We start from the raw sequence: 16,231 nt of genomic DNA on the forward strand, positions 1-16,231 counted from the left end.
GGATCTGGATGGCCAGTTTTCAGCCGGGTAAGGGTCGTAGGTATATGTGTAATCCAGGTTTGCAATATGTGCTGTGGTGAGTCGTGGGAGGGGGGGTAGTGAAAAAGCCCAGTTACACGTGATGCTTCACAGCAACAAAAGTCGCACCTACGACACGTGATCATGGGACTGTTCGTCCCCCGCTTCTAAGAGAACAAAGGTCTGTGGCAAAGTACGGAAAATCAAACGCCTAGATATGTTTTCATTCTGAACAAGGTGATCGCTCTTTCTAGCTGGCAAGTTCTGTTTAAGAAGAGCCATAGAGAGTTGCATACAAGTGATGTATGCTTGGATTGCCTAAAAAGACGTCAGCTACTAGTGTGCCTAGTCAGGCACGTTACAAGGGGGTACATTTGTATCTTGTGGTGAAGCACAAGGTCCGTTCTAGGGTATAATTCATGCGGGCGGATATCATGGATGGCTCACTACATATCAGAGTGCTTTTCATATAACCCCCATCTCAGGAAAAGGGTAGATTCGGGTTACATGCAAGGTAGCATTTCTGATCGATAGCTTCAGGATCCTGTCTCTGGGTATTTCTATATTGACCGCGTTGGATTTTGCGCTAGCATGTATGCGTGGCTTTTGACTCGGCTCGCAGGACTTCTAATTAACTCAAGTGGCTCCCAAGCAAAGGAAAAAGGATGCCGGATGGACTTTGAATCCAGATGTGGGATCCATGTTATTTTTATCTTGTTGAAATCTGACCTATAAATTCATACGAGAGATGGCTCGAATGCCGGAACATTCACGTACCCGTCAATATTCAGGATATTCCGCGACCTGGATCATTCGGCCGAATTATCAGCCACCCATGAAAGGGCTGGCGCCGCAGTACGTACGGATGACTTGACAAGCGTGGGCAGGGGTTCCGTCATTATTGGGAGGTAATAGCATTGCTTCAAGTATACTGTATCAACGTCATGAAAGTTGAATGAGCAGATCTGAGGAGTGTACTGGGTCCGTCGGTTCCGAGGACATTGTGAGGATGAGTAATTTTTGCATCTACCGACACCTTGTAATTAAAACAGGATTCTAGCTATATGAAATAATACGGCATTTCTCGAATCGGCAAATTGGTAGGATGTGCATGGCAGCTGGTGGAGTGGCCGCGACCAGAACTCTGCCGGAGCCGCAGAGACAGTCACCTATCCGTCTTCCATATTATCGATATTTCTATTTTTCTGTCCTTTATCCGAACATCTTAGTGGCTTCGAATATAACCATTTATATAACACTCGTATTATAGTCATTTTCTCACTCACCACGGCGCTTGGTTGAGAACAGTAGGACCGCCGATCCACGAAACTCACTCGCGATCGGGCCGTTCCCCGGTCCGTCCCAGTCCTATCGGTCCATACGCATGCCCTGATTTTTCTCTCGCGTCGCACATCCTCCCTCGTACATCCCACGTCTCGAACGCGCCTGGGCAAAGTTGCTCACACGACTCGGTCGTCTGGACTTTACCGGACCAATCCCACAGGGTTTTCATGGCCGGTACTAGAATGAGTCTCTGGCCTCTAGGGACTTTGCACACGTAAGGGGTCATAAACGCCGAATTTGTAATAGTCAACTCTATGCTTTCCCCCACGACCGATGGAATTGCGGAAATGACAAAATGCGATTAATACTTTAGCCTCCCTTCCTCGCCCTCTCTCGAACCCTGAGTAGCACAACTATGAATAGAAGAGAGACGTGGGATGGGGCCTTTGACTCCCTCCGCTTGTCCTCTAGGCCAACATGGGTGTTCCTGACCATCATGAGCACGAGCGCACGACGTCCGAGGATGCACGTCCGCCTTCACGATCGGCGAACTTGCGAGAGGAGCAAGATCATCCCAGTGCGCTCCCAGTTGGATTCGCTCGGGGATTAGTTATCACCTTGGCTTGCACACTTGCCATGGTGAATAATGTGAGTCGTCATCCTAAACAATTGAACTCGGAGTTGACGACGGATGGGTCATGTCTAGATCATGTCGGGAGCCTCGATATCTATTGCATTGCCCGAGATAGGCAAGGATTTGGGTATATCCCAAGCCGATCTCCAGTGGCTGGTCTCTGCATATTCTCTAACTTCGGTAAATCCTTGTCCGTTGGACTATTTCTATCCATCTCAACCTTTCTCTAGGGATGCTTTCTCTTGTTGTTCGGTCGGCTAGCAGATCTCTTTGGACGGAAAAAGGCATTTTTGCTCGGAAACGTTTGGTTCTTGGCATGGGCAATTGGCTGTGGTTTCGCACCCGACGCCATTTCGCTCGATGTCATGCGTGCTCTTCAGGGCATGGGGGCAGCAGCGACAATTCCTTCTGCGGTACGCTTACACTATCTCTCGCGACGCACAATCAGCTCACTTCTCCTCGTGGTCAAACAGGTCGGTATCCTTGCACACGAGTTTCCCCCTTCAGCAGCCCGATCGATCGCTTTTGCCACTTTTAGCGCTGGTGCGCCTCTGGGAGGTGCGATCGGGTTCGTCATTGGCGGACTGATGACCGAATACACCAGGTTCGCAATACGAGCGCATCGTCCTATCCGTTTAGCTTGCTTACCCGTGACCACAGTGTCCGATGGAGAGGGGTCTTTTATGTCAGCGCCGGACTTGCCGCGCTCACTATTCTCGCTGGTGCCTTGGGAATTCATAGAGACACACCCTCGGAGGAGCAGGATCGACGGATCGACTGGGTCGGTGCATTCTTGTCCACCGCTGCCTTGGTCCTTTTGACGTTCTCGTTGGCCCAATCTTCCTCGGCACCGGACGGCTGGCGAACGCCTTGTGAGTTGCTCCACAAGGACACGAGGGAACGTCTGCTAATGAATAATTTTCTAGACATTCCCGTGATACTCGTAATATCCATCTTGTTATTGGGTTGCTTTGTCTATTGGGAACACTACCTCGAAACACGCACTAGCCGACCTCCGCTCATGCGTCTAGGACTATGGACTCGCGCCAACGGGAAATTCGCAGCCATTCAATTGGTTGTCCTCTTCAACTGGTCGTGTTTTACCACTTGGCAGTTCTTTGTCACAGTGAGTTTAGTTATCCTCTAGTTCCTTTTTTCTTGCTAAGTCGTCTTTAGCTTTAGTGGGTGTTTTATTGCTCTCCATCTACTCGTTTCTTAACAATATTGCTAGCTACCAAGAGTATTTGGGGCTGTCTCCTGTAAGCCAAGTATGCTGTCCCGGTGACATCCGCATATTGACTATTTTCAAATCAAGATCGACACTACTATTAGATTACTCCCCATGTCGGTCAGCGGGTTACTTTGTAATGTAGGTGGCTCAAATTTGACCATTTAACCGACTAATATGTATATATCAAAGCTCGTCATCGCTCTCTTTATTGGCCGCATCTCGGGAACAATACTCATCGGTAGGTTCTTCATCATTCCTCCCACAATGGTCCCTCAAACTCATGCGCCTTTTAATAGCGGTCGGATGCTTCTTCACCGGACTGGCCGCACTACTCTTTGCAGTGATAAAACCATCGCTCACATACTGGGCATTCGGCTTCCCAGCCGCAGCCGTAGTCGTATTCGGAGCCGACTTGTAAGTCCCCCCCCCCCCACTACTCTTGTTCCAAGTTGTTGACACTACAAACAGCATGTTCGCGACCGGCTCCATCTTCGTTGCCAAAGTCGCACTCCCGCACGAACAAAGTCTGGCCGGGGGGATCTTCAACACGCTCAACCAGCTCGGTACCGCATTCGGCCTGGCCATCGCGAGCGTCGTCAATAACAGCGTGTATCGCCAGTCGGTGCGCGCGTCGGGGGACGAGGTCGAGTCGTTGCTTTTAGGGTACCGCGCTGCTTTTTGGACTTGTTTTGGGTTTGGTATGGCAGGTGCGTGATAGATTTCTGTTTAAGGGGCTGGGGTTCTTGGCTGATGCTTTTTGGGTGTGTGTTTGTAGCGCTGGTTCTTACTTTGGTTTTCCTCCGTGGGATTGGGATTGTAGGGCACGAGACGAAGAGTGATGATGAGGGGTCTAGAGAAAAGGGGGGAGTGTAAACGTGTTTAGATGAGGGTTCTGATGTATTCTTATTTACCATTGCGCAATGACCGAACGATGCAGTAGTCGAATATTTATCTGTTTTTTCGCTGTAGCCGTTTGTAGTTTGTTTCGTTTGGGTTGTACTTTGGTTCCAAGGTTGGGCGAATCTGCTTGGATTATAGCAGTTTATTGACTTGGATGTAGCCCGACTTAACACTCCGACCTCTGAGATCATTATTTGCGTTTGTCTATGTGGTGTTTTGCGACGGAGCCCGTGGAGACCGCAAAACTCATACTGCGCCGTTCTGGCCGGGCGGGGTCTTAGTTCGTCGTCTTGTATTTGGCCGTTTCCCATTTGTAATACCATGGCTTGGCGGTTACGCTCCCAGTTCTCACGCACGACTGGTTCTGGGGAATCCACCCAGCTCGCTTGGTGGCGCGGCCCCGGCGGCTCCCCGGTACCGGTCGTATCTATTTCCCACTGTACTAGTATTCCCCCATATCGGCGCACCGGCCCAAGGCCAAGTCTTCAATCTGCATGTAACATCCATGTCAGCTGTAGTAGAGCGCCAAGGACTTCGGATAAACTCGGTGAGGGGGGGGGGGAGGGGGGATAGCAACTCGAATATAGCATAATAATCTACAGACAAAACATCCCGGGAAGAATGTCAGAAAGGGTAGTCGTGTAGCTACTAGCCTCATGTACAGTTACCGTACTTGGGCAAATTGCTCAGCTTTTGTTGGGTTCTCTGGTAACGCTGAAATCCATGTCTTCTGTTCTACTTGATAAAGGTTGTTTTTGGGAAGCTCTCCGGTGAAGACCGGTACGAAGCGTGCTACTCCTCCCCTCCTTGATAACGCATATCAAACACAAGAGCGCAAGCCCAAGTACGCTATCAGGCTTATGAAGATCAGTAAACACGGCACGAGTCACAATACAGTAGCAGTGGCCATGCCAAGTCAAAGAAAAGTGGGCCGATAACAGAATTAAAATCCGCAATAATCCAGAACGTGAATGAGCCCCGCCGTTAACCTTGGCTCATCACAAACCCAACGGTTTACGGGAGTGAATCACGATATACATAGGGGGGTTAGTTTTAATCACGAGTAACACTAAAGGCAGGTTCGTTCTCCGCCGGTACAGGCGTGATGCAGAAACGCCGCCGATCAATGTCGGTATCGCCCGAGATGTAAAGGCTACTCGTGTATATATATGCAGGTAGCTTATTTATACACTTTGCCGCATGTTTGAATCTTTATCTCGATGTATACAAATTAGAAACTAGGAGTGATTCAATAGCATATACAAACGCTCTAGCGCGGCATAGCATTTATATTGTCGGGTGAATGTATAGGGCCAGGTAAAGTCCAAAGTCCTAATTTCCAGGGTTGTAATGTTTCAACCGAGTGAATGTTGTTGTGCAAACAGTAGTAGATAAGCAAGCCTAACGTCATGGGCTTGAAGAGAATATATCACTTATGGGCTACCTTTCTATTAATTTCGTGGTCAATGATCAGGGGAATTACGTCACAAACTAAGGGGTATTTTTGCTACACCAACTAATTGACTTTTCAGGGGCATTGATGTCAACATGATTCTTAGACCGTACCAGAGCACTGGACTAAGAAGGGCTCCATTCTGAAGGCGGCAATTGGGTTCTTTACGGGGTTTCACTTTCAAATCTCCCAACACAGGGAAAACGAAACAAACCTAAAGGGTGTGGGAGGAAGTTGCGACCCCGTGTGGTTTGAGATTCACCCAAATGGGGTTAGTTCGAAGGCTAATATACATCCCAGGACTGCTGTTAGTTTCTACTTCTTGCTTTTTAGCGATCAAGGCGGAGGAGGGAGAATTGCTGGTATTGTGAGCTGACGCCGATTTCAATCCACGATCCCCTATGACGGTCCCCTGGCCGCTCGTGAGCAGAGAGGTATTGAGTATATGCTTGGGAACTTTATTCATTAAGACCAGGAAATTGCCTCTATAGATTGAAACCGTACACAATGGGAGCTACACCCCGTCCCCTGAGTCCCTAATGAAAGATTCTACGTGCTAGATACTCTCGTGTGCTCATACTCATAGATCAAGACCATTTTTTCCTCGTGCAGTATTTTAAGCATGCGGTTCTTCTGAACCCTATACTAAATTGGAAACTACAGACGCCCGGGTTTTGAGAGGAAGCCGCATGTATTGGTAGTTATTCCCGAAGCGCCGTCTTGCTTTACCCACATTCCCTCATCCTCGACCCTACTCCGAAATGGGAAATATTCCCAGCGACCGTAATTCTTGTATAAAAGGGCCGTCTATCTCTCAACGGAATTGTATCGCATCAAATAGTTACAATCACGGGCTGAAGGGTCACGCTCCCAAACACCTCTTCGTCCGGACTACCATCATCCTCCCCGTCTTTCTTCTGCTCGGAACTACGCCCCTTTGACGACGAACGAAACTGTTGTAAACTAGATTTACGAACTTGGGATATCGAATTTAAATTTTAAAGAAATCACTTGCGACATAAAATGGAACCTTGTTCTTCTATGAAATTTCGAGCCCATCGGATGATTTCCAACTCGCTAAACCTGTGGACGATATTAAATGACCCAACACTGTGCGAGACTATCTTGCTTTCACTTTCTCAGCTTGCTGAGCCACTAACACTAGGCGAACATCAGACAATGGGCCTTGACGCTCATCCAGGCCGAAGACTCATTATCAACGCGTTGGCAGCGCTAATCGCCTTCCTTCGCTGTCAGACAGAATGATCGCATGAGGTGCCTCGGTGCCACAACAGAAAACGTGCAAGGCACGCAGCTACTCCATAATGAGTCGATTACGTGACTTTTGAGGCCCTTGTCAACGACCACCGTAACCGGCCTCGAGCCATTACTCCTGCATTTTCGGTACGTTCAAATCCAAAATAATACAGCATAGAATAATAAACAAGATGTATAATTCGTTATGTTGAATAGATCTTGCGGTAGTCTGTGTTCGATTGCCCCACATTTCTATTCGGCAAGCCAAAGGTCGTATCTTGACGGTAGAACCGAGACAAGATTACCCGATAGGTGATAAACGAATAACGGGAGTCAAAGCTCTAATAGGAACTACGGCTTCAATTGTCAGTGACATTTCACTTGTGGTAATTTACAGGTGGCAAACATGACATGTAGGCTTTACGTATATCCAGATATGGTCAGCCTGAATTTTCGCTTTGAGAAACCCAATGTGGTCCAACAATCTTTTGAAGAATACCCTATCATCTCTGAGGTATGTCGGATCCATCCCAATGACTGCGCATTCTTTAGGCTGACCTGGCAACAGATTGCGCTATACCTTGCGGGCGAAGATCTAGTTCAACTCTCCCGCGCATCTAAATGGTTGTACTTTACCATGTGGGGATGGCCATCTATCTGGAAGAAGGCATTGCAAAGGGCTGGGGTCGATATAGATGTGACCGCCCTTCCTTTTCATTCGATTTATACTCGCTCTATCCTATCATTTACGATCGATTGCATGGTGAGGTATTCTCCTTTGGTCTGCTCTGTGGAGATGCGGCACGCGCTAATCACGTTTGCCAAACCAGCTTTGTGGTACTCCCACGAAGAACGGCGTGCTCGGGAAAGGTGATGCGGCCACGAGGTTATGCAGCAAGTGCGCAGCCAACGTGTAAGTGAAAGGGAGTCTGATTATGAAATAAAGCCTCACATGATTATTCCCAGCCTCGTGCCAGCGCCAGAGGAGGAACAGCCTGTGGAGTTCATGCAAACTATCTACCATGGAGGTACGCCGCTTCCTTTGGGTTTCGTTAATCTTGGACTTAATATCTAATCAAAACTTAGGACCTCATCGGTTCTTCAAGATGGTTCTCCGTCACGGTGCTATCGGCGTACGGATACCTACTCTTTTGTTGCACTCTGTGAGAGTTTCATGCTGTTCCAGTTTCCCTTGGGCGTGTTCTTATTTTATATCAGAAGCCAGCAATACTTTATAAGGCTTTCCCGCCCCTACCTCATGATCGCAAGTATATTGCAGGTAAATTTGACGGCGTGCTATAACTAGTAAATATTAACAAAGTCTTCTCAATAAGGCAATCGCTACTTACAACACTTAAACCGCGAAGCGCAAGGGTAGGTGCGCCAACATATTTCCTGGGAGCATGCTGGACCTTCTTGACTAGACCGCAACCACGAGTCTCTGTCCATTCTTTGGCTGTGACGACCATCGAATACGACTATGTGGCATTCCTGCCTCTTCTGTGTGGTCACTGAGCCAAGCGGTGATTTACAAAGGGAGCCACAGTCCAAGAGCCAGGCTGGTAGGGTGCGCCACAGTTTGTCCACATCCTTGTGACCAGGGGTTCCTATGTACCCTTGGTCACCAGTGTTCTGAATGACTGTGACGCGCTCCCAGATCATTCGAGGATGGGAGCTACCCAATGGTATATCGCCCCAAGCTCCAAGTGTGTCATGTCAATTATCACACCCGTGATCGCTGACCTTTGATTTAGGTGACCCCAAAATTATCTCTACTCGTATGTAGTAGGCGCACCCTGACCCGAGCCACCCAAGCTCGTAGACTCAGATTCTATGTGTTCTCGTTACCACCAAGTGTTCTAAACGCCTGGCTTTTAGTGGCGGCTTGAAATCCTGAGAGTTATTGTATTACTATGTTTTCGCTTATCTGGTCAACTAGTCTGTTTTAGTTACTGCCTTTTTGTGGCTATCCAAGTTTCATTTCTTTGTATCGTATTCTCAAAAACGGACAGCTTTGCGCAAGCGCTAAGGTTCAATCAAACTAAACTAGCCTGTTATTGAGGTGGGACGATTGGAATGCGGAGTAATTAATTGAGCGATAGTAGACGATATGATGTGACCTGTCCCGGAAAGGACGGACCTATCTTCAGCTCTAGATTTTACAGGAAATCGACCTATGCATGCTTGCGGTTTTGGTCTTCCGGTGCCAAAAGTCCGTTGTATATATAAAGGTATCCGTTTTGAGCCACCGGCTATAGCTGAAGGGACATTACCGAGTCTTTCACAAACAAGGTTTGGGAAGAGCGAACGGATGGTAGAGTCGTGGTTTTATGGTTGACGCGTGTGATCGTTATGTGTACGATTATTGTGTGCGATAGAACCCGGAGACTTCATGTGTAGAATACTAGCATCTCTCGACAGATATCTATTACTGATCACCCGCACTTGGATAACGAGAGCAGATTATCGACTCAGATCAGATAAATAACGGGCAATACCGCATGGACTTCATAATCAAGGTCTTCCTTTAATAGAATGCGCCAAACTGGTTCCAAGATAGGCTTCTTGCTACCACGTTTTAAGCTCGGACACTGGAATTTCTATGTAATTACTCTCACAAACAGAACCCAAAAGTATGGAACTCTTGTACACCAAATCTACGTTTTAGATGCAGATTCTTGGGAAACTCTGGACGTGATACGGGCCTTTGGATTTTTGAAGGTTCGTCGTGTATATATGCATACATGCAGTAGTAATCACTTACCATATTAATCAAGCTCCACATTCCGGGCCGCTTCGATGAGGATCGTAATATACCCCAGCTACGAATGAGTCTACATATGGCTCTGCCATATAATTGAAGCAAGAAGATGACACACATGACCAAGAGGGGGATCGTAACTTTTAGTCTGATAAGGGGACTCGAGGCTGAGGTCGTGTGGGCTTCAGTATTTTACCTTTATAGTTTATCTTATATTACTTTCCGTCAGGTTCAGCAGAAAGAGCCACTCAAGGTGAGTATGCATCTTCACGTCTCAAACTTTTGCATTAACGTGGACATCCCATAGCTGCGTGTTAAGTCTCTCTGATAATACTGTTTAGGGATCAAGTATGTTGAAGTACCAATACATGGCCGGACCCCTGGTCTTAGACCACTTGCGCAGTGGTTTCTACATGCGCCGGGATACCCAGAGAAACATCCTGGTGGCGTATATGTCTTGTGGCGAACAGAATCTAATCCATATCATAAGTGCTTCAATAATCAAATACAGTCATCGGGGAATATCATTCTTACTGGACTTAAATCAAGAAAACATGTATCGTACTAAGATCCCAATTTACTGTATTCTCCAAAAGAGCTCTGTTTTCAGTATGACACCTCTTGAAAGCAGCCATAGCCTCTATTTAATACGCTACCCAAAATTAGGATGCTGTGCAGTTGCTCTCAGTAGGAACCATGATATTAAAAAAAAGAACGGGCACTGTTTAGTGTTTTTGCTCAAGATAGAGTGCAGGCGCGATTATGGGAGGTAACGCATGTGCTTAAGAGAGCCTTACATCACACGGTAACCTTAATCAAAGAGACCTCCAGAGGGTCCAAGATCAAGGTCAAGTTACTGTATCGGTGAGTTTTTTTTTTGGTATGATTCTGGGCGAGATCTGGTCAACTCGTGCCTCGTAATGCTTCTATCAGCCGGGGAACTCGGAGGGGTTCAGATGTGGTAATGGTTGTTACTGATAGTATAAGAGGTAACCATTTCATGAATTCATACTATCTGCTACGCGTGCAAATATACTCAATCCTTATTGAATGGTGCCTCACAGAGGTTACTGCCCTTGCCACTGAATGACTGTACAAGGCATAATAGTAAAAAGAGTGATAGATTAAAATCCCCAACAGAAAATGTCAAGGAACAATTCCAATGGGGTCTGCCGAGACTCAATAGAGTGGCTGACCGTTCTAAATCTCAGCCCCCCTGTGTACCTTTACCCGTGTACCTTTGCCTATCTCCCCCATGGAGCCATAGAGATGCTGGGCTCGACCAAAGGTACTAACTAAACTTGCATTCACTCCCAGAAAACATACTTACATGCCAGGTAGGCAATAGATTGGATACAAATCGTGAGGTGGCAGTGTTTGAGTCAAACTCCCTGCCCCCCTTGTTGCATGGCTCGTAGTGTTAAACACTTTTTGCGTTCTTAGTCGTAGAAGAAAGAAGAGTAAGTACACCTAAATCAAAATTGTGGGAAGTCAAATTATTTCTTTTAGAACACGATAGGAATCACAGGGTTTGAACGGGAAGCCGAGCGCGACGAAATAGCCAAGCTGTGCCATGGTAGCTCTCTCTTGCTAATCAGCCAGGTCTTCCACTAAGGATGTGTAGTAATTCAATGCTTGCTCAGTTGAGATAGCATCCGCCGATCACATGTCCCGTGAAACCCCGCTTCGACAATGAACATCCCCTGCAGACTTTATATGTTATGTCACTGCTCATCCTTAGTATACCAGAGGATTAAGGTCGGTACCGGAGGAGGGTGGTAATACGAAGAGGTGCAATAAAAATCAAAGTTAGGATACGTGTCGTGCCTTGCCACCCATCTTCTCGCCTGCTTAACAAGGATCAATTAGTTGCAAGAGAAGACTTTCCGCAACGAATGTATCCTGAGCTAGTCGTATGTGCCACGTGAGTATTACCATGCATCATACTAGGTTCAGAAGTGTTTTAGAACTGTTCTCTTGGTACGTAGAAGAAAAGCTGGCCCAGGGGTCCGGAAAACCCATGGCTTGGGATATTCAAGGGTAGTGTGGGTGGGCTTCTGGTCTCATTGAATCTCATTCAGTGCTGTTTATGGGCTCTTATCAAAAGGCATGGAGCAAAATTGGATTATATGAAAGGTAAGAGTGCTCGATATGTCAATAGTGGCCAGGACTGATAGAAGTAATAGTTGGCCGAACTGGCAAATGCGTTTACGTGTTCGTATTTTCTCTGGCCTACAGACTTATTTCAGTTCTTATATGCATTCACCCTATGTCTTAAGAACCTTCTGGATTTATGCAGAGCCAGCTTAGCCAGATTGGGCGTAGATTAATGACGTCCGGCGATCCTAGCCGCCGGTAAGCGGTTGAATGATGTCGGAGAAGCCTGAGAAATTTGGTGCCGGAAACCCATGCCACTCGAACCCGCGGCTGCCTAAAATCCGGGAAGAGCATTTAGATTTAATCACTGGAAATGAATTTCCTTCTCAGTCCCAATTTCGAGAAACCCATTTGCATGTGTAGTTCTGAATTTGAGGTCTGAAATTCTGAGGGTCGACCCAAATATTGTTAGGCTAGACGCCGCACCACCCAAGCACGGATGCCGCATGATGTATCCATCCAAAGACGCCCCCTGTTTCTATGCCTAATCTTATGGGAAGCCTTGCGGAACCCTGACATTGTCGTCTAAGGTGTGGCAGGGCGCCTAGTAATTGGCGTATATATTGCACTCATGCCTTAGATCCATTCCATTCCACTACCCTCCCGAGGCTCGTTGACCCATTAGTTGAATACGGGTCCGGCGCTTACGTCACAGTGATATATTGTCAACTATGTTGTCAGCTCATCTTTTCACTCGGTCGTTAGATAAGCGCTTCTTCCGAATCTAGCTAATCCCACTTACCTATCATCAGCACTGGCCCACAAGTGCGCTTTGGTATGTATGCAGGCATCAGGTTGTATACACTAAAATAGCTCGATTTGCCTGAAATTTATCACATCTCCTACACTCCTTACATTATCACTCTGCTCATCGCTTTCGGTGCGACTACGACGTGTATCAAGACCTCGCCTATCCAACGAGAACATGCACCTAGTCTTGCTGTGTTTGTTTATGTTCCCACACAACGTCTGCGCCACTGCGTGCCACCCACCATCAATCACAACGTGTAGCTCGAGATAAATATTTTGGTAAGGGATGCAAACTCAGTTCGACCGACGACTGTCTCCGGCCCTTCGCCCAACTATTACTCGAATTCTCATTCCGGATTTTTCGAGAAATTAGAAAACATCGGCAGAAGCTACTTGGCTGGGATAGTTTGATTTACTCATAAGTGCTCAATACTTTGCAAGCAAAGCCTTGTTTCGTTTTGATAACGGAGTTATTTCGCAAATTCGCCGATCACAATTATGGCAATCAATCCTAGTTCGGTGGGTGAAATTCCTCTTGATACAATACCTGCAGCTGATGATCTAGCAAGGACATCGTTGGTTCATCGTCTATACCAATAAGACCACCACAGACCTCGGTAGCTTTCAGGTGTTTAAGGATTCCTTGTGTTGTGGACATGGCAAGTTGAAAACCTTGTTGCCTACTACTTACCCCGGACTAATTCTGTAGTAGATCGTCAACTACGTCGATGGGGGCAGTCTCTTGTATTTTTCGAGGACCTGCAGGGATCTCTGGAACCTCCTAAGAAGATGGTCAGACGCGTGGAGACGTACACTCCCTGATCATGAGCATTTCGCTCCTTTCCCTGGTGCCCACCTTCGAACGCCCCGCACTCTTGCTATTCTTCTTTTTACGTCAGAGTGTCTTGTAAGTTTTATGTGTATCAACAAGTCAGTCTCTTAGTATTGATCACCGTGCATACCCTACCACCACCGGCAGATGTGTGGACACGAGACGAGCAACGAGATTGTGGGCAAATTGGCTGTGCGGTTGTGTAATGATTGTTCGGCTCAGCAGTGAGTTTAAGGGTTTGTTCATGATTACGAAACTTATCGCATGGTCTAGCCTCGTTGAAACCTGGACTTATGCGGGCTGGCAGAACGGTGTGTTTTACGCATTCTATTTGATTGGTATTCTGCACACTTATTGATACCGTCCACAGGGCCATACCCAATCCCCGACCTGGTCTTTTTGCCAGATTCTGGGCTTGTATTGCCTGCCCCCGACACGATGCTAGCATATCCAGAAGGAATCAAGTCCCGTGATCCCACTGAATTCCACTTCGACCAGAGATACGAACGGTCGGGAGACCCAGAGTCCGAGGTAATGATCGCTACTGGGGTCGAGATTGCCGGTAAGCTAACCCCTTCCCCATGATAGCATTATGGCTAACACGGGACGTGATTGTGAACAGAGTATTACAGTTATGACTACGTGAATCCCAATTATTTAAACAGCGCTGCGAGTAAGTTATTCAATATAGTTCAATATTCTGGCTCACGCTAACCAAAACCAGTTGATCAAGGTTGCGGTTTTCCAACCGATTTACATGAAGAGGACCCTGTGGAATTCATAAGGTTTGTAGAGCCCATATTGATATGGTATATTTGAATCTAGGCTGATAACGTTATGACGCTAGTATACAGTATTCGACTAATGAGCCTAATAAAAACCACGGCCCCTACTTCATATTCGATTGACAGGGGGGCCGAGCAGGTGAGTGTGGCCCTACCACAGCCTTCCAAATCCTGTGGCTATGGTACGCTACCTTACGAGCCCATTCAACTGGCCGGCTTTCACGTGGTCTGTGCCAAGATGGTGTGAGGTATTGTGGTGTAACATAGCCCAAGGTCTGAATACTATGGTGGGGCCACAACCACAAGTACCGCAATTGTGGTTGCTATAAAGGTCATTACGGGTATTTTACGTCTCTTCCGGGGACAAAACCAGTGCTATAGGACATGCTAAGTTTTGGAGTTCAATATATCTATGCCAGTGCGAGGCTCTTTATTTTTCTCTAAAGGATGGCTACAATCAAATCTTGCTTTTTCTGACCCGTTTTGCTAATCCGAGTGTATGTTTCCCCAAATGTTACCCTAACTCAATGTAACTCGTCCTCCATCTGGATATAAATTTATTTAAAGTATTCCAAGTACAGGAGGAATGAGGCCTCCCAAAGCAAATTAACATGATGTGAGAGGAAAATAAAGCAGAGCAAGGTAATGCACGGGTTAAGTAAAAATATAATAAGGTAAGAAGGCGAGGCACGTAGAGCGTTGTGCATCTGCGCGGGCTACGATGCACAACCAGGACTACACCAGCCTTTTGTCGCCAGTCACGTGGTCACTCTCCCTCCACTCCTCTCTCGCCCGCTTCGCGGGCTCGATCATATCCTCGTCACATTAGTTTAGTATAGATCCATTTCTTCTCCTACCCACCGCACCAACTCTTTGGAGCAGTTTGGACCACCTACCCACGGGCCTTCACTCGCGGTCGGGGGTCCCCACCTTCCCAGTCTGTCTTCATAGCGGCTGGTGCCTTTGTATACAGTTCGTTATCCCCAGCCTTGCATGCACCATATTTATATATGTTTATCATCCCGCGTCACGAGCGCACTTAGGCTAAGTTGTATTTTTGGAGCGATTTCTAGGTGGGCCATCGCATATATCCCATATACATAAGCGTGTAGGTTACTCTGCTTTGCGAACAAAGCCTTTCGCTGCTCCGCCCTCCCCCCCCTGAGTGCCCATATGTTGAGCAACAACTGTTCTTTTGACCGATCCGAATGCCTTTGCCAACTTCCATGAGTAATGAACCAACCCCCTCCATGTCTCCTGTACACCACGAATTCGGTCATGGATGTCAGTTCTGCTGTTCGTTCACCTTCTCGAGCATTTTCGCGAATGGCGTTGTGTATTGGTCTGATTGGACGAGGAAAAGGTTCATAAGTTGGCTGGAACTTTCGGCGAAGTAGTTGCTAGGCGGTTGGCGTTTGATCTTCTCTCGCCCTGCGTGATGTTTTCAGTATCGATTTTCGAACCAGCACGAACTATGATATATCAACACGATGCAGTACTCGAATCCAATGTTTGACTCACCTGAGTGATAGTCTCTCTCGTCGCGTTCTATCCCAGACCTAAGTTGATTGTGCCAAATGCGCTATAGGGTATCCTGAATACGCGACCGAGTATATAGGCGAGAAGGGGATATGTATGTTTTATAGATAGCAGAAGTGTTCTGTCACTGCGGCTATGTCGAGACGGGCCGGTCCCGGGGTGGCACGATGACTATGGTACATACAACCTAATAACCCCCCCCCCCCTTCAATGATCCGTGAAAGCCCAGGAGAGGCTCAGATGTGAATGACGATAGAAGTACCGTAGTTTCTAAGCTGAGGCATGTTTCGCTACCTGGTTATCCAAGGTACCGTTATCTAAGCTGGCGCGGTCTCGATCTCGATGTTAAACAGAAGCGCGAAGATGTCGATTACGGTTTGGTTGTACTCCCGAATGAGATACCTCGGTACTGTACTGTTCGAAGTTGGCGTATGACGTCTTCCGTAGGTCGCCCTCGACATTCTTTCATGATAGCCCAGGAGCGACGACGAACGCAGGCCGTGTTTGCACGACTCCGCCTAGATCCAAGTTATCGTGCCTCGGATAACTAAGCGCATGCGCTTGATCATCTGTCAAGATCAGCTACATTGTACCGCGTCAGTTTTGCCATCATAGACAGATTACGCGCTC

General features: G+C 47.2%; 3 protein-coding genes across 3 annotated transcripts; all 3 read left to right on the forward strand.

Moving 5' to 3' along the window:
* Positions 1–1,779: 1,779 nt before the first annotated feature.
* RhiXN_08604 (major facilitator superfamily transporter) lies at positions 1,780–4,040 on the forward strand (the record flags this gene model as incomplete). The annotated part of the gene is made up of 12 exons (XM_043328420.1): positions 1,780–1,950; positions 2,009–2,116; positions 2,167–2,349; positions 2,410–2,540; positions 2,597–2,808; positions 2,863–3,062; positions 3,119–3,195; positions 3,269–3,305; positions 3,357–3,405; positions 3,464–3,581; positions 3,636–3,874; positions 3,943–4,040. The coding sequence occupies 12 exons, from the start codon at positions 1,780–1,782 to the stop codon at positions 4,038–4,040; spliced, it is 1,623 nt and encodes a 540-aa protein (XP_043183805.1).
* Positions 4,041–7,213: 3,173 nt separating this feature from the next.
* Positions 7,214–8,079, forward strand: RhiXN_08605 (uncharacterized protein; the record flags this gene model as incomplete). The annotated part of the gene is made up of 6 exons (XM_043328421.1): positions 7,214–7,291; positions 7,346–7,540; positions 7,608–7,690; positions 7,744–7,805; positions 7,864–7,940; positions 7,996–8,079. The coding sequence occupies 6 exons, from the start codon at positions 7,214–7,216 to the stop codon at positions 8,077–8,079; spliced, it is 579 nt and encodes a 192-aa protein (XP_043183806.1).
* A 4,864-nt stretch (positions 8,080–12,943) lies between these two features.
* On the forward strand, positions 12,944–13,862 carry RhiXN_08606 (uncharacterized protein; the record flags this gene model as incomplete). Its single annotated transcript, XM_043328422.1, has 6 exons — positions 12,944–12,964; positions 13,011–13,073; positions 13,158–13,352; positions 13,425–13,501; positions 13,551–13,588; positions 13,648–13,862. The coding sequence occupies 6 exons, from the start codon at positions 12,944–12,946 to the stop codon at positions 13,860–13,862; spliced, it is 609 nt and encodes a 202-aa protein (XP_043183807.1).
* Between the last annotated feature and the right edge of the window lie 2,369 nt (positions 13,863–16,231).

The sequence above is a fragment of the Rhizoctonia solani genome, chromosome 10, assembly GCF_016906535.1.
Source record: "Rhizoctonia solani chromosome 10, complete sequence".
In the NCBI taxonomy this organism is placed as follows: Eukaryota; Fungi; Basidiomycota; class Agaricomycetes; order Cantharellales; family Ceratobasidiaceae; genus Rhizoctonia; species Rhizoctonia solani.